The following is a 22,757-nucleotide window of genomic DNA, read 5'->3' as shown; positions in this document are numbered from 1 at the left end:
CTTTTAATTTTCCTTTTTTAAAATCAAATCTTTGTGATTGAATGAAAGCAACTTCAAATCTGAATCTGATGGGGGTATGAATAAATTTGAACTTCGCTCAAGAATGAGAAGAAAAGTTCAGTTTGTGGTTTATAAAAGTTAAGCGTAAACCACACAAAGCCACTAGTTTTTCACTGAGTGCTGCATTTAAACATATTCATGGAAAGTTTAGTGGAAGGAAAAAGCATAATTTTCCAAACTGTACTGAATTACTAACTTTGCAATTATGTAATGAAACTAATTGTTTCTAAAGAAGCACTGAAGGCAGATATTATTTAAACGTTTATTAGAAAAAACAAATGGAAAAGTTGACAAAACATTTTGTATAAAAATACATTTTTACTCTAGTGTGCCCTGATGTTGCACATTTGACCCTGAACTGATACAAGCTGACCTTTTTTTGGAAGTTGAGGAAAATTAAAATAAAAAAATCCTCAAAGTCAGTCAGTTTAGTGGAATGCTTCACCGGCCGAATCACTCGAGGCCGCCGCTTATCGCAAAAAAACTAAACAATGCAACATCCTTCCTGTTGCCAGTCCGTTAAATCAAAACACTCCAGTGTTTCCCACACAAAAACCGCTCTCTGATTTCAACCATTTTGTTTTTTCTCTCAGGTTTTTCCAGCTCTGAGAGGAGAACGCCTCTAAATCCCTCATGCAGATCATTAAAGCGCACGTCTCCTTTTGCACGTCTTCACCGGCATTCAAGAACAAACGCATCTCATCCTCTGCTCCACCTTCACACCTGTCGGTGCATCACGTGACAGACGCAGATGTCCAGTGACAACGCATAGCAATGCGGGTTGGCGTCTGCCTGCTGCCAGGAAACGGCAAAGTTACAAACTGAGTCGACAATCAGCTCAGAAAAAGACTCAGCCTGATAAATACCAAGTTATCCTGAACCGCCCAACAAGTCCCAAACTCCTTATGTCTCACAGAAAGAGAGGAATCGTCGACTGGGAGGCGCTTTGTCTCTCTTTTCTCCGAGAGACAAAAAAATTGTAGGAAAATTTTTGGAAAAACAAATCACTTGTGAAGGACAGGAACTGGTGCAGAGAAGTCGTTTCCCCGTGTCGGCAGAACCGTTGGCGTCGGCCAGCTTTTCAGTTCCTGTAAGTTCCTTCCTTCTCCTCCGGGTGGCGCTGCAGTCCGGCTCCGCGGTCCAGGCGCTCGTTCGGCAAGGAGGATTAGATCCAGAAGAAGACAAATCTCTCGATTCGTTTTGCTAGTAACGCAGCTCATCGCTCAGGCGGGCTTGTGGTTCAACACGTCATGCAGCGCGGTCGCAGGTTGAGGGGCTGAGGGTTCGGGTCGATCTGGACACCAGAAGAAAAAAAAACAGCAACGGTTAGAAAAGTAAGATTCAGCCACACCGTTTGAATTCAGAAAGAGGAAGGTAAGTATCTTCAGTCAGTGGCTTCTTAAAAGTCAATGCATGACTGACTGCTACTGGAATTCCTCCCAGCCCAAATCAACTCTTTGCCAAACATTTTTGAATTAACTTCTCTTTGGGATCAATAGTCTCTTTAAATTTTATGTTTTTGACTGGATGAAAGTAACTTCTGTGCAGGTTGTGCTTAACCCAAGTTAATTTTAACATTGGTGTTTACAAATTGAAGCACATTTAATTGGAATTCCCTTTGGGGTCTATAAATAATTTATGGGAAGTTTAGTGGAAGGAAAAAGTTACTTCTCCTGACTGAACTGAATTATTGACAAACTTCAGTTGTATTCAGATTTTATTGGAACAGCTATCTCGCTAACTTCCTCGATACTTTACTTATGTTTTAAATGTTCTTCCATTTACACCGTGTTCCACATTATTATGCATGTAATATTTTCTCAGATTTTCGTAATTGAATTTCTTTGCAGGATGTCACAATATCTTCCCAGAGCTGCTGTTTTAATATGAACTGCATCCCACCCTCAGATCTTCAGCTTTATACTCCAAATGTTCTCAATAGGGTCAGAGGTCAGAGGAGGATGGTGACCACACCATGAATTTCTCCCCTTTTATGTCCATAGCAGCCAATGACACAGTGGTATTCCTTGCAGCATGAGATGTACATTGTCATGCATGAAGATGATTTTGCTAATGAAGTTACAGCTCTTCTTTTTGAACCATGAAAGAAAGTGATCAGTCAGAAAATCCATATACTTTGCTGATGTCATTTTCACACCTTCAGAGACTCTGAAGGGACCGACCAATGATTCTCTCCCCATGATTTCAGCCCACAACATGACTCCACCTCCTCCTTGCTGATGTCACAGCCGTTTTGGGATGTGGTGGCCGTCCACCACCAACCCACTACTACGTCCATCTGGACCATCCAGGGTTGCACAGCAGTCAACAGCGTACAAGTCTATTTGAAAATTAATCTTCATGTACGTCTGAACCCACTGTGACCGTTTCTGCTTGTGAGCAGGTTAGGGGCCCAACAGTAGGTTCAAGCACCGCAGGTCTCTGGGAGGATTCTCCATCTTGAGGTTCCAATATCTAATATTTTCATACCTTGTCATACGGCACTACACTATCTGATGATGTTTGTCAGCAGAGATTCTTCCTCTTTCCCGTATTGCTTGAAGCCTGTGGCCTGATTAATAATGTGGAACATCCTTCTTAAGTAGCTTTCCTTTGATTGAGCTGCAGACAAACTAATCAACCAGCTCTGAAATTAATTATAGTGACTCAAAGAGCCCTGACACACAATCCATCTATAAATTTATGACACTTAAATCCAATTTGCATAACAATTTGGAACACGGTGTACAAAATAAAAAAATATTATCTCCTTAGAGTTGCTCACCTCGCTGTAGACCGGCGGAGGTCGGAAGCGAAACTCCTGAAGGAAAGCCATGAGCGGGCGCTCCATGATGCCGCTCAGGTCTTCGGCCGCCGGCGGGGCGACGCCGTTGTTCCGCTGCTCCGCCTCCTCCTCAGTCACAACGGAGCTGTACTCTGGAGGAGCTGTGGGGGAAACGGACTCGGTTATTCAAACGACCTGACAAGCCGGCGGAGCTTCCCGTTTGGGTCGCTGAAGGGAAACTCACGCTCGGGCTGCTCCGGGATGGCCATGCGCAGCCACTCCATGTTGACGCTGTAGTGGCTGCTGATGCTGGACGTGCGGCTGCCGAAGGGATGCAGCGGGATGGTGCCGATGACGAGAGGCAGCTCCAGGAACAGCTTGGAAGTTCCCGGAACGTCAACGCAAACCTTGGAGAAGGAAAACAAAAAGTGAGCATTTAAATGGAGACTTATGTGTGAATAAACCTGCCACAATACGCAGTTCATCAACTAATCGCATCATAAATTAAAATTAGTTTGATGATTTTCACTCCGGTGGTTAATATTTTTAGCGTAGCGAGTTAATCCTTTTTATTTATGGGTTTTGGTTCCTGTTTTATTTTTGATATTTAAGTTTGTTAATCTTTGAGAAGGTAAACTTTCGTTATTTATCGTATCACTTATTAAGTATTGTGAAAAATGTATCATGATTTATCACCTTTTTAAAATTGTTTTGAATGTCTAATATTTCCTGATTAGACATTAAAAACAATTTTAAAAAGGTGATAACTATTGATTACATTACTTTCTCAAGTAATATAATTGTAATGGCGTAGTGATTATCAAAGATAAAAACTTCAAATTCCAAACTAATAGTTTAGAATTTGAATTCTAAAATGTCTAGATTTTACACATAAAATCTAGACATTTTATGTGTAAAATCTCTAGATTGAAAGACATTTTAAATATCAAAATAAATAAAAACAGCAAATAAAATTAATTATAACATCTCTGTAAACAAATTTAGACCGAAGATTTTTGTCATCCAGTTTTTGGCAGAAAAAGAGAGAAAAGTGGAAATCATCGACTCGTTTTAATTAATTATGCGATTCATTGATTTATTGCGACAGACCAGGGTGTGAACGGAGGACGAAGATCAGACTGGACTCACCTTCAGCATGTACTCCACCTTGATGATGCGGCACTGCTGGATGGACGGCCCCACCGGCGGGATCTTGATGGCCCGACCGTGCCACGTCTCCCGGGTTCTGGCGCTCACCACGTCGCCGCACAGCGTGGCCACCACCGAGCGCTTCTGCTTCATCGTGCCGCGCGCGATGAACGTCTGCGTCTGGATGATGAAGGCTTTGGGAACGATGGACCTGGACGTGGCGTTGTCGAACTCGGCAAACACGGGTATGACCTCACCTGCAGCGGGGGGCGGGGCTTGTTAGAACCTACAGCCGCCTTCGGGTTGCCAGGCGTTACATTTATGGAGGGTTTTCTTACCTGGAGTGTAACCTTTGCGGTCAATCTTTGCGGTTACAGACACCTGTCCAAAGTTACGGTACCACGTCCGGGCCAGCTTGTCCTTTGTTCCTGCCTGAGGAGCCTGAAAAAAAAAACAAAAACCAGTAAGAACCAGTTTGAAAATCCATGAGGACCAGTATTTACAACAGAGATGCACTGATATCAATATCTGTATTAAAGTGTGCTGTACTGGTGCAGAGTTCTTACATTAATGTATAATTTAGTACATTTACTGGTTTTAACCCCGAAAAACTTGGCTGTAGGGGGCGCTAGGCGAGTCATCAAGTGTTTGTGGGTTAAAAAATGTTTCAAGGAAATTTGAAAATATCACTGGTGAATTATGTGGTATTGAAAAACATCATTAACAGAACCTAAACTCCAACGTCTTTGTTTAAAAAAATAAACATTTGAAGTGAATTCAGCTCTGTCTTTCTGCTTTGAATCAGTTGATGCTAAACCTCAGATATCAGTATGAACGTGAGCCACCAGCTGCTCACCAGCAGGCTCGGCGTGTTGATGTCGATGGGCTCGATGACGGTGAACTCCTTCTTGATTTTCCTGACGGGACACCACGGCCTGTGCAGCTTCACTTTGACCCAGTAGCGGATGCTGCCATGCTTCCCCTCGAAGGAGGTGACCAGCGTCTCCTCCGGCAGCTGGAAGCTGAACGGGAACTCGTGTCTGCCGGCAGGAAGGACCGTCATCTCGCCGTTATCTGAGGAGACACAGAAAAATACGTTCAGATTCCTCTCATCTTACTCAGGAGCGAATAAAGCTTTTTCAATAAAAGTGTTTAAACATAAAGTTGGCCTGTACAGCAGTAAATTCAGTTTGGTGAGGCTCTCTGTTTCTTTCCAATCACATGGTTTCTGTTTTTGCTCTGAGGGGGCGGTTCTCCCTGGAGAACATGCTTTTCTGCCTCCAGCTACATGATGAAGCCCATTTCAATCGCTGTTTGTCTCAGAGTCTTGCAGACAGGTTCAAGAACGCGTGTTTCGGTTCAGCAGACCGGATGGTTTTGAGCCTTTTTGCAAACTTTCAAAAGTCAAACGGATTAAAAAAAGAAGTTAAGATGATAAAGTGCAAGCAGGTTTCTGCAGGACAAAGTTCAGCTGCAGCATAAAAGTAGTGCCGACTTCCTTGTGAGCCCTTTAAACCTAACCAGCTTTGTGCTGAATGAATGAAAGCAGAAACCTGAGGCTCCCCCATCCTGCAGCAGAAAACAAGCCAGGCTGCTCCAGCAGATGTTTTCACAATGAGGAGGGAGGCAGCTGCTCTCTCTCACTGAACCACAATGCAAAGAGAGTCCCTCAACTTTTTGCAAAAACAAAAGTAAACGCAACAAAAGTATCTGGTTTATAAAGAAACAAACTGCTGTATTTTCTGCGTTTGTTTCTGATCCGGCTTGCAGAACAACAAGCTCCCAGACGCATCCCTCCCTCGCCAGCGGACTGACCTGCCTGCAGCAGCACCTCTCTCCGGTTCAGGTACTCCACCTCGTCGCTGTAGTTCTGGGTGTACGCCGTGCTGGAGCCGGCGGACCGGGACTCGGTCCAGTGCACCTTGGCGAACCCCTCCGCGTGCAGCTTCAGGGACTCCACCTTGGTCTGGCCGAACAGCTCCAGCACGACCCGTCCGGACACCACGTCCCCGCTGCTGAACACCGGGGCGCAGTCCAGCTCCGGCGAGTCAAAAACCACCAGGAACTTTTTCAACTTGTTGAAAATCATGTCCGCAGGTTCGAAGGTTCTTCTCGGAGTCGGTTCGGTAAGTCTCTCTGTGCTGCGCAGAAAGTTGAAACTCGCTGTCGCGCCTCCCCGTTCTCTGTTCGCAAACTCAAAGTGTGCAGCTTGCAGCCACGGCAGCCCTTTTTGGAGGCTGAGCGAGGGGGCGTGGCCTCGCGATTTATTATGCAAGGCCTCAGGAGAGAGAATGCTGCGTTCACGGACCCCTCCGGGGCACAGACATGACAGAACCGAAGTTGCAAAACAACACATTCCCCAACTCAGTGAATCCCACGCTTTTTATAGCTAATGCCGCGTCAGTAAACATCCCCACCCGCCCGAGTCCCACGATAAACGATGTTATTACCAGTTATAGCCTTCATGAAAATTCAGCTTTGTCCCAGAGCGAAAGACACTTTTTATATCAGTTCATATTGATAGTTACCGATTAGTTTTTTGTTTTAAATATCTGAAATATTGCATAACCCTTATTGTTTTTAAACAGTTAAGCGTGAAACCTAAAACTGCGGCTGCGCAACTCAACAGTTGTTGCTAGGTAACCACAGAGTGAGTTGTCACCAACCTAGCTTAATTCGCTGTGAGATGTTAAGCCTCTTTTCTTAGCCTACATCTCCCAGAATGCCGTTTGGTTCTGGATTAGAGTTTTATCTAATGAAATCAATTACGTATCTGTCCTGTTATTTGTTGTTATTGATCTGTTGTCCAGCCCTACACACAGGTAAATTAAACGCTGACATAATTCAGTTATCTCTAAAAAGGTTTTCATTGGTGACAAGAAGGATCTCCAGTAGCAGACAGTCTTGCAACAAATCAGAAGAAGCCTCTGACTGAAGACTGCTTCTGACATAACAGCTCAATTGTCAAGCAGCAGGGATAATATCCCCCATATGTCCTGGATGACACTATCAGTTTGTTGGCAAGTAGAAAGCCGGACACAGAGATGTTGGAGTAGGGGATATGACTGAAGTTTCTCTTTCTCTCTCTGGTCATCCACAAAACCTCCTTTTCTTGAAATCCTCCCAGGATTTGGGGTTGTAGTTCAGGTATTAACATAAAGAAGGAGTTAACAGAACTCAAAATTCAGGGAAATACACTGCTACTAATCTGCATTGCTAACAGCAGTTAGCCTGGCCACTGAGTTAATTAATAACCAAATCCCACTGGTTTTTTTCAAGTGCAGTTTGTAAAAGAAAAAATGTTTTCGTTTGGATCTCCAAATGGAAAAGTATAGGTATTTTAAATCCCATTCTAAAGTGTAGATAAATAGTTTATCTGCATTTCTGACAATTTGTACCTCAACCCACAAACATCAATCTATTTGAAAAATGTTGTAAACATTCAACCAAATCAGAGCAAAAGATTATGATGCCAGAGTTTGTGAGAACAAATATGATACAAAGAGAAACTAAAAACCCCTAAGCACAAAACTCCACACTCCCAGAGCGTCCCTGAAGGCAGCACAATAAACATCGAGACTGGGTGTGGAGCCAGAGGAGGAAAACAGGGTGATGATTGATGGTTACAGGTTCTTAGAAGAAAACAGGCTTACTGAGCATGCCCCACTCTGGCAGCGCTCAGGGGAAAATTGTTTCACTCTGGACTAAAGCTGTTTACTCCACTTCTTCTGTGTGGATGACGCGTGGGACGCCTCGCAGATGAAAAACACGCAGCCATGCACAAAAGTATCCCAGCAAACTGCTGCTGTGACGGAAACAATCAAAAACAAACTGCAGCGTTTACTTTATTAACATTAATCATGCTGATGATTAGAATGAATGAAAAAAAAAAAACACATCTGAGCAAAATCATCTTAAACTTAGTTACAGATCTACTGAAATTCATCTCAGCAGCTGGTAAATTATTATCTTTTCAGTGCAACTCCTTCAGTCCAAAGCTGTGTCTTCTCTGTGAAAAACAAAGTTGTTTACTCCTTTGTTCCCTGGGACAGGGGCTCTCTAGTGCCACCAACTGGACAAATGCTGCAGGACAATCATGCAGAAAGTTTTGCAATGAAAAAAAAGGTTTGATTTTCTCATAATTTTTTTTTTAAAAATCAATAAAAAATTATTTAGTAGTTTTCCAAAAGAAATCCTTTTCACACAAATTATTTTTGAGGTGTTCAAAAGAATAAAAAAAATTGACTTTTGACAACGGAAGAGCTTTTTAATGTTTTGCTTTAAAATAATTAAAAAATGACATAAATACAAGTGCGCCACCTGCTGGTGAAGGTGAGCAGAAGCCCATCTCTGCTACAGGACGCTGACAGCGAGCTGATAGGGGCATCATGAGCTTCCCAAGGGGGCAGATAACCCTGAGAGGGCAGATAACCCCGCGGTGGCCCAGATGACCCGGTGTGATTAGCCCGACGCCGTGGCTGAAAACACAGTTTTAATGCTGATGTATGGGGAAAGCAGACGCATTTCTTCGTGCAAACGCCTCTCGGCTTAACCAAAGGCCTTCTCAGCGTTGTGACACAAATAGTGGCAGAGATGAAGCTGTTTGCCTCAAAACAAAGAGGCCCTTCAATCTTAAGAAAGCGACTGAAAGAGAACAACTAAACAAATCTAAATATTTTCTACATCTTTTTTTTTAATTGTGGAAAAGCAACAGTTTTTATTAGAGGTAAAGTTTTGTTTTTGTAAATGATATGCAGCTGCTCTGCTGAGGGGGCGGGGCCAAGCAGAACCACGTGGTGCTTTCCTGGTTGCCAGGGTGACCAAGCCTGTGTCTTTTTAAAAAGTTTTCTCATTTCCTCACATGAGTCTGTGATTCTTCTCTCTGCTTTGAAAACAAGGTTTTTGCTTCACCGTTTATTCCTTGTGCTTTTTTACTAGTTTCACAAATTATATGCTTAATCCAACTGGATTTTTTTTACTTTAATTTATGATGCATTCAGGTCAACACAGCAAAAAAAGTAAAAATAAAACAAAACACACTATTTTATATTATTTATCTCCAATTTATGTATTCAGATTGATTATTAATCACTTAACATTCGAGAGTCACATATTCTCTCACTAATTATCTTATATTTTGTGAAGATTAAACATAACATTTAAAATTTAGACTATAACCTTTAATTGGTTTTCTAAAAGGGGAATGTAGTCATTTATCAATTTCATCTGCTAAATAGTGTCAGATAGATTTTTTACTACCATAAAAAATAAATAAAAGGTTATTCTCTGGTTCTTGCATGATCATATCTGCCACTGGGGGAATTTCACTCCTTTTACCTCATAGTGTGTATTTGGACTCTGCACTAATGGATTTGTGCTTAATGTCACAGATTGTGTTATCGGGCAAATCCATCTGACCTTCTCCCAGGTTTCTACGCAACACATTTGGCCCGAGCGTGTTCGCTCGGTGAACCTCAGGGACTGTAAGACTGCTCAGATGCAGTTTCTACTGCCTAATCAGGAAATTTACAACACAATTTTCAGAGAAATTACCTCCTAATCCTACAAGCTACCATATTGACCGTTGGCAACTACATCGGAAATGAGGATCAGGAGTGTTGAACAAAGTCAAACTAAAAGATGGAAACAGCTAGCTTAGAAACCGAGCCGTACTTCCTGACGTGTTGAATTCAGACCACAGGATTCATGAGAAAACGCCATTTCACCTGAGCAACAGAGGAGATGCTGACCACTTTTTTTCATACATGTTTGGCTACATGATGGTGTTCATTATTTCCATGGTTATTAACGGTTAGGCATGTACCTCCTCCATAATACAATATTTGATGTCTTTCTAATCATACATATAAAGTATCTAAATGCTGATCAGCTTGTAAAAAGTCTTAGCTGCTAATCCGTGGTTTCACCGAGGCCTGACAGTCAGTATGACTGACGGCTGCTGTCCATCCTTTGTTTATAGAATAACATTAAATGTTATTCTATACAATCACAAGTTTGGTTTTCATCCTTGTCTGTTTGTGCAGCCGGCCACGCAGCAACCTATGACCATTTCTAAACTGAAATCAACTAAAGAAAAAGCGACATTAAACTACAGATGTCTGTTTTTAACCAGGCTTTACAGGAGCACATTGGTTGATTTGCTGTCCGTCAAGCCACATTGTGGCTCTACTGATAGTGATTTAAAGTGTTGTACAACCTTATCATCTACCAGCAGTACTGACCTCGGATTAGATTCTGCCTCTTCCTGAAATAGGTGACTTTGGACGTGTAGTCGTTGTACACAGAGTTCATGCCACGGTTCTCCAGCCAGTGCGCCATGGCCACCCCTCTGCCCTGCACCTTCATGGACTGCACTCGCGTGTCCCTGCGGAGCTCCAGGATCACCTGTCCGGACACCACCTCCCCAACCGTGAAGGCCGCATCCGCAGGACCGTCCAGCTCCAGGGTGAAAGTCTTGATGGAGCTAAGAGACATTCCTTCATAGAGAGAACAGAAGAATGACGATCAGACAAGTAAAGTCCAGTAATGTCTAAGCCAAAACAATCCAAAACAGTCTTCAAGGAAGCAAACAAGAGGGATTATGCTAAATTTGATTTATAATCTATTTGATCTAATCTGAAACAAAACCCTGAGGGACTACGCATGAAATGAAGAGAGACATAAACAATTAAAGTTCTCTAATAACCTAATTTTTAAGTAATAAACGATAGTTTTAAATATCTGACACAACTATATTGTCGTCTTTTAAAGGTTTACTTTTAGGGAGGGGAGCTTGTTTGGGTGGATCCCTGATGGTCTAATCACTATCTGCTGCTGTGCAGCTTGTTTTCATATAAAGAGCAAAGTTATTACCAATATTTCCTTTTTAAATTTTGTTGGCTGAATTTTACCAGCAAAATAAAGTACACTGATTACATTCAATATGTATTCAAATGTAGCGTAATTCAAGTAAATGTACATTTTAAGCTGAGAGGAACATTTTTAGACTTCTTAAGTCCAGATCTATAAACTGTTCATTTTAAGAGCACATTTTTATTTAGTTTTAACCAAAATGTCAATTAGTTTTAGTCAAAATTGTTTCAGTCGATTAAATTGATGGCAGACAAAATTGTATGTAAATGTAAATATTTTTTCATCAATTCACTTGAATTATTAACATAAAATGATTGATGATTTTAACCAGTTACGGTCATATCTGAATATCCAATACATAAAAAAAAAGATTTAACATTTTTAACGTCTTAATTTTTTTGACCTTGATTTCAATAATAAAATATTTCAACCAGTCGCAACAAATTGCATATTGCGTTCCTCATATTTATACATATTTATTCACTGTAAGTCAAAACTAAACACTAAGCATGTGACCATTAACCCATCAAAATAAAATGAGCTATTTCTACTGTTCAAACTCAACATCCAAAACAGATGAACCACAGTATTCCACTGGAGCACATCAGGAAACGGAACCAGCCATGAAATTAATGTACCACCACCATCATCACCATTACCAGTCTGTGATTCTGGTCACTGATCACCTCCAGTCCTGTTTTCCTGATCCAATCTCTCTGGTATCAACCATCCACTCTAAGCCACTTAAAACAATCACAAGTTTTCAAAAATCCTCTTGAATTCATTGATGCTGGTCCAGCTCTGCATCTTCCTACTCTGTACTTTTTGCAAGTTTTCGCTGCACATGATGCGGTGCAGTTCATTTTATTTATTTTTTTAAAGGCGCAGGTGTTGAGAGCGGCGCGATGTTTGCTGCCCGTTTCTGGGCAACCGTGACATCATCGCCTGAAGGTAGTCGCCATGACAGTTCTGATGTCATGGCGTGACAGCCCTTATGTTTCCAATTTAAATACTAAATAATGAACGATTCCGTATCTTACAAGCCTGGACCAGACGTAAAGTAAAAACTTTCTGCACATGACAGTAACTATTAGCGTCCACATTGCAACTTTGGCCTGATGTTGGCGCCCATGTGCGCCAAAATTTCATGGCTTACTATGACATTTATAGCCGATTGTCGGTATCATTGTATGCATATTTGAAATAATTTACCTTTGAAAAAAATATCAGTGCGGTATTTATGATGCCTAATATTTTTAAATCGATATGTCCCGCTAACAATTAACCCCTTCTCTCAAAAGGTTAAAAAAATGTTTAAAATAAGTCCATAAATCATCTGGGTTCATTTGTAGAGGAGACTTTCTATAAAGTCTCCTCTACAAAAACTCAGAGGTTAACAAAAATAACATGTCTTTAACACATACAGTAGCCTATTTGTACTTTGGCTTAGAAAATTAGTTGCTGTGACTAAATAAGCTATCATTAAAAAACGTCCATTTTTCATTGAAACTACAGGGGTTTGCGTTAAGACTGCATTTTGAATTCAGCTTTGCACTTTACACCAAAAATCCATTCAAACGCAGATCATGTCAACAATAACTAAGCATTTATTATTACATATCTGTAAGCATTATTATTCAGAGTGTGAGCTGAAATATGCAGAAAACCCAAACAAAAAAGGTTTTCCCTTTTGACAAACGTAAACCTTATTAAACACAGTATATGCATATATTAATCTGTGCAGGTATGCATGAAGAGTTCAATTTAAATAAGGCACAAAAGAACAAAACCATAATTGTAACTCCTGTCATTAAGGTGATTTTGTTGCCAAGGAGGCTTCAGAAACAGCCCTGCGCTTTATAAACGCAGCTGAACGGATGAATGAAAGTCTCCACACTCACCGTCTGGCCGCGGGCGACGTGAGCGCCGCCACGAACACGCAGCTCTGCGGGAACTGTTTTCTCCTCTGTGGGTTTCCAGTGGAAGTCCCCCTTTTTACGGCAGCATCGAGCAACCCACTCCGTTTCACCAATGGCAAGGAGATTATGGCGGCCACGCCCGCCCTCACAGCCTTCAGGGAGGAAGAGCAGGAGGAGGATTGGACCCGCGTGGAGTGGGCTGAGTCTGTCACGTGACAGCCAAAGCGTGGTTTTAAACACGCCGCTCTTTTTACGTTGAACGCTTGAGACTCTCAGGGCTTTTACACAATGGCAAGAGAAGGTAAAGGTTTTATTTTATAAAGACACATTTCTTTACAAATATATATATAAAACAATAAAGAAGAAGATATAATCTAAGACATAAAGAGGATTCATTTAAATATGAAGGGACGTAAAATATTCTTAGAACAGAAAATATTCATTTTCCTTTGGGATTTGTCTTTGTCTTTAAGTAACCAGGCTTTTTACATTTTCTTTACTCAAAAGAAAACTTTGCTGTTCCCAAATTGACTTTCAGTTAATTTAATAAAGTCGACTGTTTACAGCAAGCATTTTCAAAAAACAGTGACAAAAATCCTGATTTTCTTGACTAGAATTAAGTGGGGGGAGAAGGGGTTTCAGTTGATAAATAGAAAATTAAGTAAATTAATTTATTTTAAGAAGAAAAACATTCAAAGCCCTTTTCACATTTTGGACTTTGAATAATTTACACAAATCTGACTCCTTTATTTGTTTAATTAAAATATTACATGGTTACTTCATTGTTGACAAGGTAAAATACCTTTTTTTTTGGGTAATAAAGTCATTTTGACTTCACGATTCTGGTCCATGTGATCAAAAGTTTAAAGAATTGAAGTCCATTACTGAAATGCCACCCAGGAAAGAAGAAGCCGTGACTCAAATAACTACAGAAAACCTGATTATAGTTTTCAAAAGCACTCAGAGACAAATTAAATGTTTCCCTGCGGTCTGATGAAACTAAAATTTAAATGTCGGCCACAAGATCGTCATTAAATATAAAGTAAAACAGGGACAAGTCCAAGAATACCATAACATCTGTAAGACCTGGAGAATGACCGTAAACATAGTTTCAGGACATCAAAGTTAACGTTTTGGAGCGACAATTTAAAAACTCTGATTTCACTTCCATGGAGAAGCTGCACACAAGTCAGTCGGCCAAAATAAACATTTGACTCTGCTGCACCAGTTCTGCACGGAGGAATGATTAAAGTTTCAGCAACCCGAAACCTTTAACTCAGCCTTTAACTTAGGATTGAAAAACAAACCTAAGAAATAGAGAGCACACATTTATACACATTTGAATTTGAATAAAAAACCACCCTCATTATTCTGTGGTTTAGCAAACAACAATATAACTTTTGTGATCTGGTGTGGCCAGACATGAACACTTTAGTCTCATTTAAATTAATTAAATTAATTTTGAATTTAATCTTCCAGCACTGCTGCATTTTAATTGTTAAATGATTAAAATTGAAGCTTCCAATAAAAATGTTGGAACTGTTTTAAACTGTAAAAAGGTTTAATATCTGAAAAAATCTTCCAGTATTTGCTGATTTATTTCTGGGGAAACATTTTTTTGGTGGCCTTTGGACCTGGTTCTTGCTTCACTGGACCATTCTGGCCAGAACTGATTTGGTTCCTTTTTTTGCCAGGTTGTTGAACTTCGTGTTCAGTTTATTTACAGCTGCTCTCCTCCCTGCCACCATTTCCCTCTTTCTTCATCCTTTCTGGATCAGGGCTCTGTTGTTGCTTCAACATGGTTTGTTTTTATAGGCAGATTGTAACTCCAGTGCTCTGAAATTTACAGTGTAAACAGGGTGGAAGTGCAGGGCAGCCTGGAGGGCATCTTTCTGCAAAACAGTAACCTTCTTAGCACTTCGAAATGTCTTCAGAGAGGAAAAACCACATTAATATTCGAAGCTGCTTCAGCTGAAGGAGATGCTGACAGTTTATGTTTAAACTAGAGCAGTTGTTGCACTCTGCTGCAATATTTCACTTTTCTAGGAATTGGTTTATTTGGATCCTAAGAATTTGTCTGCAGTTCATTAGAAGAGAGCCGGGTTGGTGAGGTGAATAATTTAAGTCTTTGTTATTCCTAAAATAAACTGGAGGATCTGGGAACATGAAGGTTGACACCAGCCCTGCTCAGTCCAGATTAACCAAACTCTGGTGCATTTAAAAAGCTCAGTCTCGGTTTATGTGAACTCTGATGTGATTTGAAAGCATTTGTGGATGCAAGTGCAGTGGAGACTGGACTACAGCGCTGAGCATTCTGGGTAAAAACTACCAAAACAAATGTAAATTTTGCCAAAGAAAAAAATAGAAATCCTGCATCTGCTAAAATCTGATACCACTCCATTTTTGTTTACGTTTCCTGAAGAAGGAAGTTCTGTCTTTTTCAGAGGTTTTTGTCGTTTCCTTCAGTCCTTGGTGCAGCGCCCCCACAAGCAAAGAGGGGAACAGCTTTTTCAAACTTTGTTGGCTCTGGTTCCCTTTACTAACAGTTGTCAGTCAGGAAAGTGGGTTATGAGAGAGAGGGAAGACATGGGGCAAAGATGATTGGACTGGGACTCAAACCTGTCGAGGACTTATGGTGAAACCAACCAGCGTGAAACCAAACCGCAGCAGCTGAAAATGCAGCAAATGTTGTGATTTTGGCTTCCAGCCGAACCAAGTCTGCCAGGTCAAAGCATCAGAAATATGAGCTCTACCCCACTGAGTCTGGCTTTTAACCACTTCTTTTGCTGTGTAGGCTACATGTTCAAGTGGCAGAACAAAAGCAGCTTTTGAATCCCAAGTTTGGTCTAACTCTGACGTTACTTGACTTCTAATGTAACATTTAAAAAATTAATAGAAAACATCAAAATACCTCAAATTATTGAAACACATTGCATGTTTGCTTCTTACTGTATTAAAACTGTTCAGAAATATTTATTAGGAGCCAAAATCCAGCTTTGATTCACGATCATCTCAGCTTAACGTTGCTGTGGCGCTGGTCGAACGGAGTGGGCGGCGGGAACAACGGCCTCACGATGTAGTCATCCTTGTAGTTTGTGCTGAAACTCATGTCGCTCAGCGGGAACTTGAAGTTGGTCTGTTTGGTGTACAGAGATCAAGTTAATCACCAAGCTTAGACATTCCTGCACAATTAGAAACGGTATCAGTCACTGCAGCAGGAAATTGGATGATTCCTCACCGATCTCTGCGACTCACACTGCGGCTGTTGCGTGATCTTCTTAGGCTTGAAGTCAGCCATTGTCATGCTGATTTTTGGCTCCAAATCTGAAAAATAAGTAAATGAACAACATATTATTATTATTACTATTTCTTTTATTTTTATCATTACTCTTTCGACACATACCTGGTCCGGTCAGAATGTAACTCTTCGGATAAGAAACTGGTTTGGGTTGATCTACGGCCTGTTGGATGCGCTCCTCAGTTTTTTTGTAGCTTTCTTTTGACTCACTTTCTGGGCCAAAATAGACGTTACTTTTCGTAATCAAGTCGAGATCAGGTAAAGAGATTGGAAGCTGTGAGCCTTTCTGCTGGTGTGTGAGCAAATGTGACACCTTCAGGTTACTGAATCAAAAATAATCTACATTAAATAAAACTCCCACGCTCTATGAAAGGTCCCAAGCTGGCCTTTTAGGAATTTAACAGTTAGGAATTAAGAAGAATGTCATGTTTGTGCCAATATAAACACATAGAAACTGCAAAGATTTGTAAGCTTACACTTGAGTAGAAGATGTTGTTGGTGGTTAAAGGAATGTCTTCTGCGCTTCGCTCCTTGTCAAAGGGCAGAGAGCTGACTTTCTGGACCTGGTTTACTTGGACAATAGGCTCTGTTGACAAGGAAACAAAACTAGATTAATCACTGCTTTCACTGCTTTTTTCGTTGTTTATCCTTGTTGCAGAGAGAGATAAAGTTTGAGGAAACTTAGCGTTTCAGTTTTTGCAGCAGAATGACTGAGAACATTCAGGAGTTTAAACATCAAGATCAACTGTTATGAAGGTTTTGCAAAAGCGAGGACGCCAAGGTCTTTGCTTTTATTCATCTGTTTACAAAGAGAAACCTGATGATCAACTTTCAGTTTGACCTAAACCAGCTCTTATCTGAAAATAAGAGCAGAATTGTTTTCTAAATACTGACAGATCTCAGCTGGTTTCTTGGATTTCTAAGCTACTTTGCAGTTTTTGTTTTTTTTCTTCCCGTGTTGTTTTATTTATTATACATAATTTAGGGCCTAATTTTTGCAGGTTTCTTTTTGTGAGTAGATTTCCTCGGTTATTGTTGGAAGACATTGCTGGCCAAAACATTAACGGTACATATTCAACACTTTTTACTCGCTGTAAATGGCCAAATGTTCCACAGTTTCACTTTTATAAAGCTGTCTGCATCTAATTCACTGAGACAGAGAACTGCATTATTATATCAGGACAGAAGTCAAAATGAGGAAGAACGAACCGACTCTGTGGGGTTTAAAGTCTTCTCTGAAGGAGGTGGCCCAGTCGTTTTTGTAGTCATATCTACGTCTCAACTCATCCTGACGTATCGGCTTCGTTGGACTGTAAAAACGTTTCAATCGTTATTTTGTTCATTAATAAGAAAATATAAGATGACCAACATTTTTAAAAGCAACAATAAGATTTTAATTTATAAGTATTTAATGGTGCCTGATGATACATCGATATTAAAGGTTTCAGTATTTCAAAATGTTTTTCCTTTTTATTTTGTTATTGCAGTAAAAAGTTGTCAGTCTTAAACTGGATAACTTTTCCTTTAATTTTCCTCTGTGGGGTTAAAGTTTGGACTGATCCACGCTTCAACATGTCGCCCTGAAATCCTCCTTCACAATCTGAACCTGATGATTTCTGATATTGAAGTCCTGCTTGCACTGATGCAGCCATGAAACAGAACAACTCTAATATTTCAGACTTTTTCTAGAGATCCAAAGTCTGTTCTTTATCCTCCCTGCTGCAAACAGGAAGTTTATTGAGTTTCTTCACTGCTGAGTGAAAAGATGGCACTTTAATCCTTTCACATTCAAGCGTTTCTGACCACCATTCCATCTATTTTTCTTCCTTGACAATGATTAGCTATGACTCTAATTTATTTTGTTGTAACATTTCTCCTCATTATGAAAATGTTCTGACCTGTTGACGGAGATCTGAGGGAATGCAGATGAATATGATGTCTGTTTCTCTGAACTCTTTGCAGGATCACCCATACAGACGGACGAGTAATGCTGAAAAACAACAAGAAAAACTTTTAATCTGGTGTTAATTGTAATTTCTGTAAGATATTTCCACCAGAAACAATTATTTTATACATTTTGACATTTAAAGCTGATCAAACTAATTAATTCGGCCTCTTTTTTGTTTAATAGTTCTATCATAATTGACTGTGTAAATCTAAGGAGAGTTTCTGAAACAATAAAATGATCTCAGAAGTGAATGTTTTTGTTTCCACCATATTGTTTGTGTCATACCCTTTCAGCCAGCTCTATTGGTTGGACAAAATGCCTCCTAAAGGTGTCTTTGTATTGGGAGAGAAAGTTGAGAGCACGTAGATCTCCTCTTATTGTTGGAAAACCTTCTTCTACAGAGAAAAAAAGACAAAACATGATTTGACATTTTTGTTAAACATTACCAACAGCAGGATCTGGAATTACTCATTACAAGGGACATAAGGTTAAAAGGTTTATTGTTCAATGTTTAACTTGTTGTTGGAAAGCTAATCTTAGCAAACTCTGCTAAATATTCAGATAAATCCTGTGGCCATTCATTCATAACTTAGCATGGCTTTTCATTTAAATCATAAAGCAAATGTGAACAACATACCTAAATGACTGACTTTGGGTTTTACCAGTTTTGATGGTGGATGTGGAATAAAGCTGGCGTGTGTCATGCTTATAGGAAAGTCTTGCTCCGTCAGGACGCTTAGTTTTGGTTGAAAGTCGCTGGTAGCTCTCAGGATACTCGTGTCCTGGGAGGAGATTCCCTGAAGGTCTGCAAGCATGTCAGAGTTATCCTTGTGCAGATTATGCATGGCAAAATATGAATCAGGACACCTGTGTCAGGTATGTGTGGGGTATCTGAGCTGTTTATGGCCTAAAACAGCTCTAGTAATCTGACTATGACATGAGAATTGCTTTCTAAATACTGACTAATTTCGATGGTTTGTAAGCTGTTTTGCAGTTTCTTTTCAGTATTAACCATTTGCACATTGCGTCTCTTCAGAACTCGGCCCGCTCCGCCATGACGGACGTCCAAACTACCAATGCGCTCATGTACAGCCTGTCAAAAAACAGACATCTCTGGCCTAATAAAGCTTTTATTTAGTTGATTTCACTTCAGAAATGGTCACAGGGTCTAGTGCGATTCACTCCACAAACAGACAAGGATGCAAAGCAAACTTGTAATTTTTCTGGTGAACTTTTAATGAGGAAAGACGCGGCAGCGGCGATGGATATTCATTCTGATTTACATCAGTATGAATGACATCATATAATGTGATATGGTTTATATCACATTATAAATATCATAACGTGCTAACTTTTTCTAGCCTCTGTAAACCCCGCCGCCTATATGAGGCCCGACCAGGTGTGTTATGTTTTCCTACAAATTAGTTTGACTGGAACAAGTAGAAACCACGAATAAACTGCCAGAAACAACTTAAGTTCCTCTATTCAATTTTCCCGTCCCTCCCTTCCAATGTCCATCATGGCGCCTCAAATGATTTAGTTGCAAAGGGTCAATTGATTTTCACCAGTGATTTTTTTTTTCCCTGTGTCATTTCATTTATTACAAATTTTTGTTTTTTTGTAGATTTTTGTAGATTACCAACACTTAACAAGCCCATGAGAAACATATTTGCTGAGACAAATTAACATATTCAACACCTTGTTTCCTCACTGTAAGTGGCAAAATGCTCCACATTCATTTCCCGGTTCACTTTCTGTATCATTGTATCTAAAAGCCATTGTAACAGAGCTAAACTCACAGTAAGTAAAAACATACCAACTTTGTGGCCTCTAAAGTCATCTTTGAAGGTCGAGATCCAGGAGCCATTGAAGACATCGCTCGGGTTGAGCACCTGATTATCCTTCTTCTTCGGCTGTTTGTGAAAACTATTCATTTGTTCTTTTGTTAATTACAAATAAGAAAAATACAAAATCATCTACATTTTTCAAAAAGCAACAATAAGATTAAAAATTACAATAACTTAATGTTGCCTGGCCATAAAGAAAACAACTATGCACAGTGATTTGGTAAACAAACTTTGACTTTTCAGCGTCTCTTTTTTCTGTTATTGAATTAATTTTTTTTTTTTGTCCACATTCAGAAATGTCCGTCAGCTATTGAATCTGGTTTTTTACTTTCTTGAAAATGATTCGTATTCACGTTTTAACATCTCGCTCCACGTTTCACCACTTAAAACCACAGTAGTTTAAACTACAGCCGAGACCTTTACAGTTCACTGTTCTCCATATCTGGGATCAATAACTTTGAGGTGAAAAATACTAACCATTACTGAACTCTTCTAATGACAGATTATTGCATTTTAAGATACTAAAATTAGTTGAAAAGACACGTTTAAATGAAATGAGTAATTTGACAGAAACTTTCCAGAGGTGGAGAAAAGTTTCGTACCTGCTGAGATTGAGGTAGGGGTACGATTCTCCGTATATTGTCTTAGTTTCTGAACCTTTCTCAGGGTCGCCTATGATGACGGTGGAGTAATGCTGAAAAACAAACGCAAGAAACCAAGTAAAAATAACTTTAATCATTCATTTTATAGTAGGTTCCTAACTTAAATTAGTTCTAACAATGTTTTATGGGCTACTGGATTCACAATTATCTGCCAGGATAGACAAGGAAGGAAGAAGGGAATGAAAGGAGGGAAAAGGAAGGAAGGAAGGAAGGAAGGAAGGAAGGAAGGAAGGAAGGAAGGAAGGAAGGAAGGGAGGAAGGACAGTTTATCTAACACACTTGTAAATGTTGAACTTCTGTGTAAGTCTGTTATTTTCTACTCGATCTTTATCACAAGTATGTTGGCAGCATTTCTAAAGAGAGTTTGTGAAACAATGTTAGCTGTTCTCCCATTAAATTATCTCAGAACTGAATGTTTTTATTCTCGTCATAAACCTTGTGAAGTACCTTTCTAACAGGCTGCACACGCTGGTGAAGATGTTTCTTAAAAATATCTTTGTAATGGGTGGTAAAGTTGAAAGTGCGTGGATCTCCTTTTATCGTTGGAAAACCTTCTTCTACAGAGAAACAACGAAACAAAAGCATGATTTGACGTTTGCTAAACTTTACAGACGACATGATCAAGTGATAAAGCCTCACTGCAATGATTTCAGTGTTGCTCATTACGAGGTGCAGAAGGTTAAGAAGTTCACTGTTCAATATTTAACTTGATTTAAAAAAGCAAATCTTGGCAAAATCTGGTAAATCTTCACATAATTACTGCGGCTATATGAATTCATAAGGCAAATCTAAATAACACATAAGACTGTGACATACCTAAATGTTTTGGTCCACATCTTACTAATTTTGATAGAGGTTTTGGAACATAAGAGGCATGTGTGACGGTTTCAGGAATATCTTCCATCGTCTTGAATATTGTTGTGTCTGTTGGTTTAAATTTTTTGACAAGCAGCTGACGGCCAGACATTCCCTGGGACTCCATGGTAAAAGTCTTCCTTTGCTTGAAAGTTTGTAGACATGTTAGAGTTATTCTGCTGCAAGTTATCCATGGAAAACGACACGGCGGGACACCTACCTCTGGTATTTGTAGTGTCTAAGCTGTCGATTGCTTTCAGAATACTGTTCTGCTGCCTCCAAGCTGAAAGTCTCACTCTACCCTTATGTGAGTTGCATGAGCATATGGCTAATTTCTGTCTCTGCAGATCTAGAGGGTCCTTCTTGGAGCAATGCAAATGTACTTCAGCTATATGGTTTCAGAGCATTTGGAAAATGCTACAATGCCTCACCGTGGAAACTTCTGTGCTGTGGAACATGATAATGTTGCTAGCTGCAACTGCAAAGAAACAAACTAAAGGCATGGTGTCAAATAACTTGTCAAAATAAAAACAGTACCAAAAATTGTTCATTTTCATTGTGTGTACATCTACAAAGGGACATGAAGTAATAGGGAGGTGGCAAAATCTTTAAAAGCAAAGGAAAGACAAATATGATGCAACATGATGTAATGCACTTTTGCTCATGCTTCAATGACCGAAGAAGACTTTCCCAGTTTTTAAAATAATCTAATCAGAATGAAAACAAAATAATACAAAAATAAAGATGTAAAAATGTACATTTTTAAATCAGTTTCAGTATTTATACTAGTCTTCATTGTAAATATCAAAAGTGTATTCCTTCAATGGACAGTTTAGTGATTAAAACTGACTTGAATGTGACAAATTTAATTCTATATCTACAAATTAAATTTTACTTCCTATTTTTAGTGGGGTAAGTTGGAAGTGGAAAAGGGGCTTCACATCTTTAAGGGAGTTAATTCACCAGTATGACTTGGACATAGATACTTCTGTTTACTTTCAACAGGCGTTTGACATGGAGATTAAAAAATAAATCGTTCTGCTTTATTTGTGCATAACGGCATTCTGATTTAAATTTGCCTTCAATAAACAAACTGGGAAAGATTTTACTCCATTTACCCAAACCCACACCTGAAAATATATGAAAAATGAAGTACCTATATATATAAATATATATATATATAATATATATATATATATATATATATATATATATATATATATATATATATATATATATATATATATATATATATATATATATATATATATACATATATATATATATATATATATATATAGATATATATATATATCTATATATATATATATATATATATATATCTATAGATATATATATAT

The 22,757-nt window shown here is 39.3% G+C and overlaps 2 protein-coding genes across 6 annotated transcripts; both read right to left on the bottom strand.

The window, feature by feature from the left end:
- Positions 1 to 308: 308 nt before the first annotated feature.
- Positions 309 to 12,879, bottom strand: arrdc2 (arrestin domain containing 2). Of its 3 annotated transcripts, none has more exons than XM_055048765.1 (8): positions 12,769 to 12,879; positions 10,237 to 10,491; positions 4,851 to 5,068; positions 4,333 to 4,435; positions 3,995 to 4,251; positions 3,090 to 3,252; positions 2,846 to 3,006; positions 309 to 1,354 (listed from the first exon to the last, which is right to left on the bottom strand). In XM_055048765.1, the coding sequence occupies exons 2-8, from the start codon at positions 10,487 to 10,489 to the stop codon at positions 1,301 to 1,303; spliced, it is 1,209 nt and encodes a 402-aa protein (XP_054904740.1). In that variant the 5' UTR covers positions 10,490 to 10,491; positions 12,769 to 12,879; the 3' UTR covers positions 309 to 1,300. The 3 variants fall into 3 exon arrangements, with proteins under 3 accessions (XP_054904740.1, XP_054904749.1, XP_054904732.1); XM_055048774.1 differs by lacking the exon at positions 12,769 to 12,879 and adding an exon at positions 11,527 to 11,754; XM_055048757.1 differs by lacking the exons at positions 10,237 to 10,491; positions 12,769 to 12,879 and adding an exon at positions 5,810 to 6,328.
- Positions 12,880 to 15,730: 2,851 nt separating this feature from the next.
- si:ch211-198o12.4 (uncharacterized protein LOC555550 homolog) lies at positions 15,731 to 21,797 on the bottom strand. Of its 3 annotated transcripts, none has more exons than XM_055048788.1 (13): positions 21,617 to 21,797; positions 21,358 to 21,541; positions 20,989 to 21,098; positions 20,482 to 20,573; positions 19,849 to 19,958; positions 18,670 to 18,837; positions 18,318 to 18,427; positions 17,983 to 18,074; positions 17,294 to 17,394; positions 16,561 to 16,670; positions 16,190 to 16,373; positions 16,025 to 16,110; positions 15,731 to 15,922 (listed from the first exon to the last, which is right to left on the bottom strand). In XM_055048788.1, exons 2-13 carry the CDS (start codon positions 21,521 to 21,523, stop codon positions 15,794 to 15,796), a joined length of 1,458 nt encoding a protein of 485 aa, XP_054904763.1. In that variant the 5' UTR covers positions 21,524 to 21,541; positions 21,617 to 21,797; the 3' UTR covers positions 15,731 to 15,793. The 3 variants fall into 3 exon arrangements, with proteins under 3 accessions (XP_054904763.1, XP_054904780.1, XP_054904772.1); XM_055048805.1 differs by having other exon boundaries at positions 16,190 to 16,370; XM_055048797.1 differs by having other exon boundaries at positions 21,358 to 21,536.
- Positions 21,798 to 22,757: the final 960 nt, after the last annotated feature.

Source organism: Poeciliopsis prolifica, unplaced genomic scaffold (assembly GCF_027474105.1).
Source record: "Poeciliopsis prolifica strain line A6 unplaced genomic scaffold, Auburn_PproV2 SCAFFOLD002, whole genome shotgun sequence".
Lineage (NCBI taxonomy): Eukaryota > Metazoa > Chordata > Actinopteri > Cyprinodontiformes > Poeciliidae > Poeciliopsis > Poeciliopsis prolifica.
This window is presented reverse-complemented; position numbering and strand designations above follow the sequence as displayed.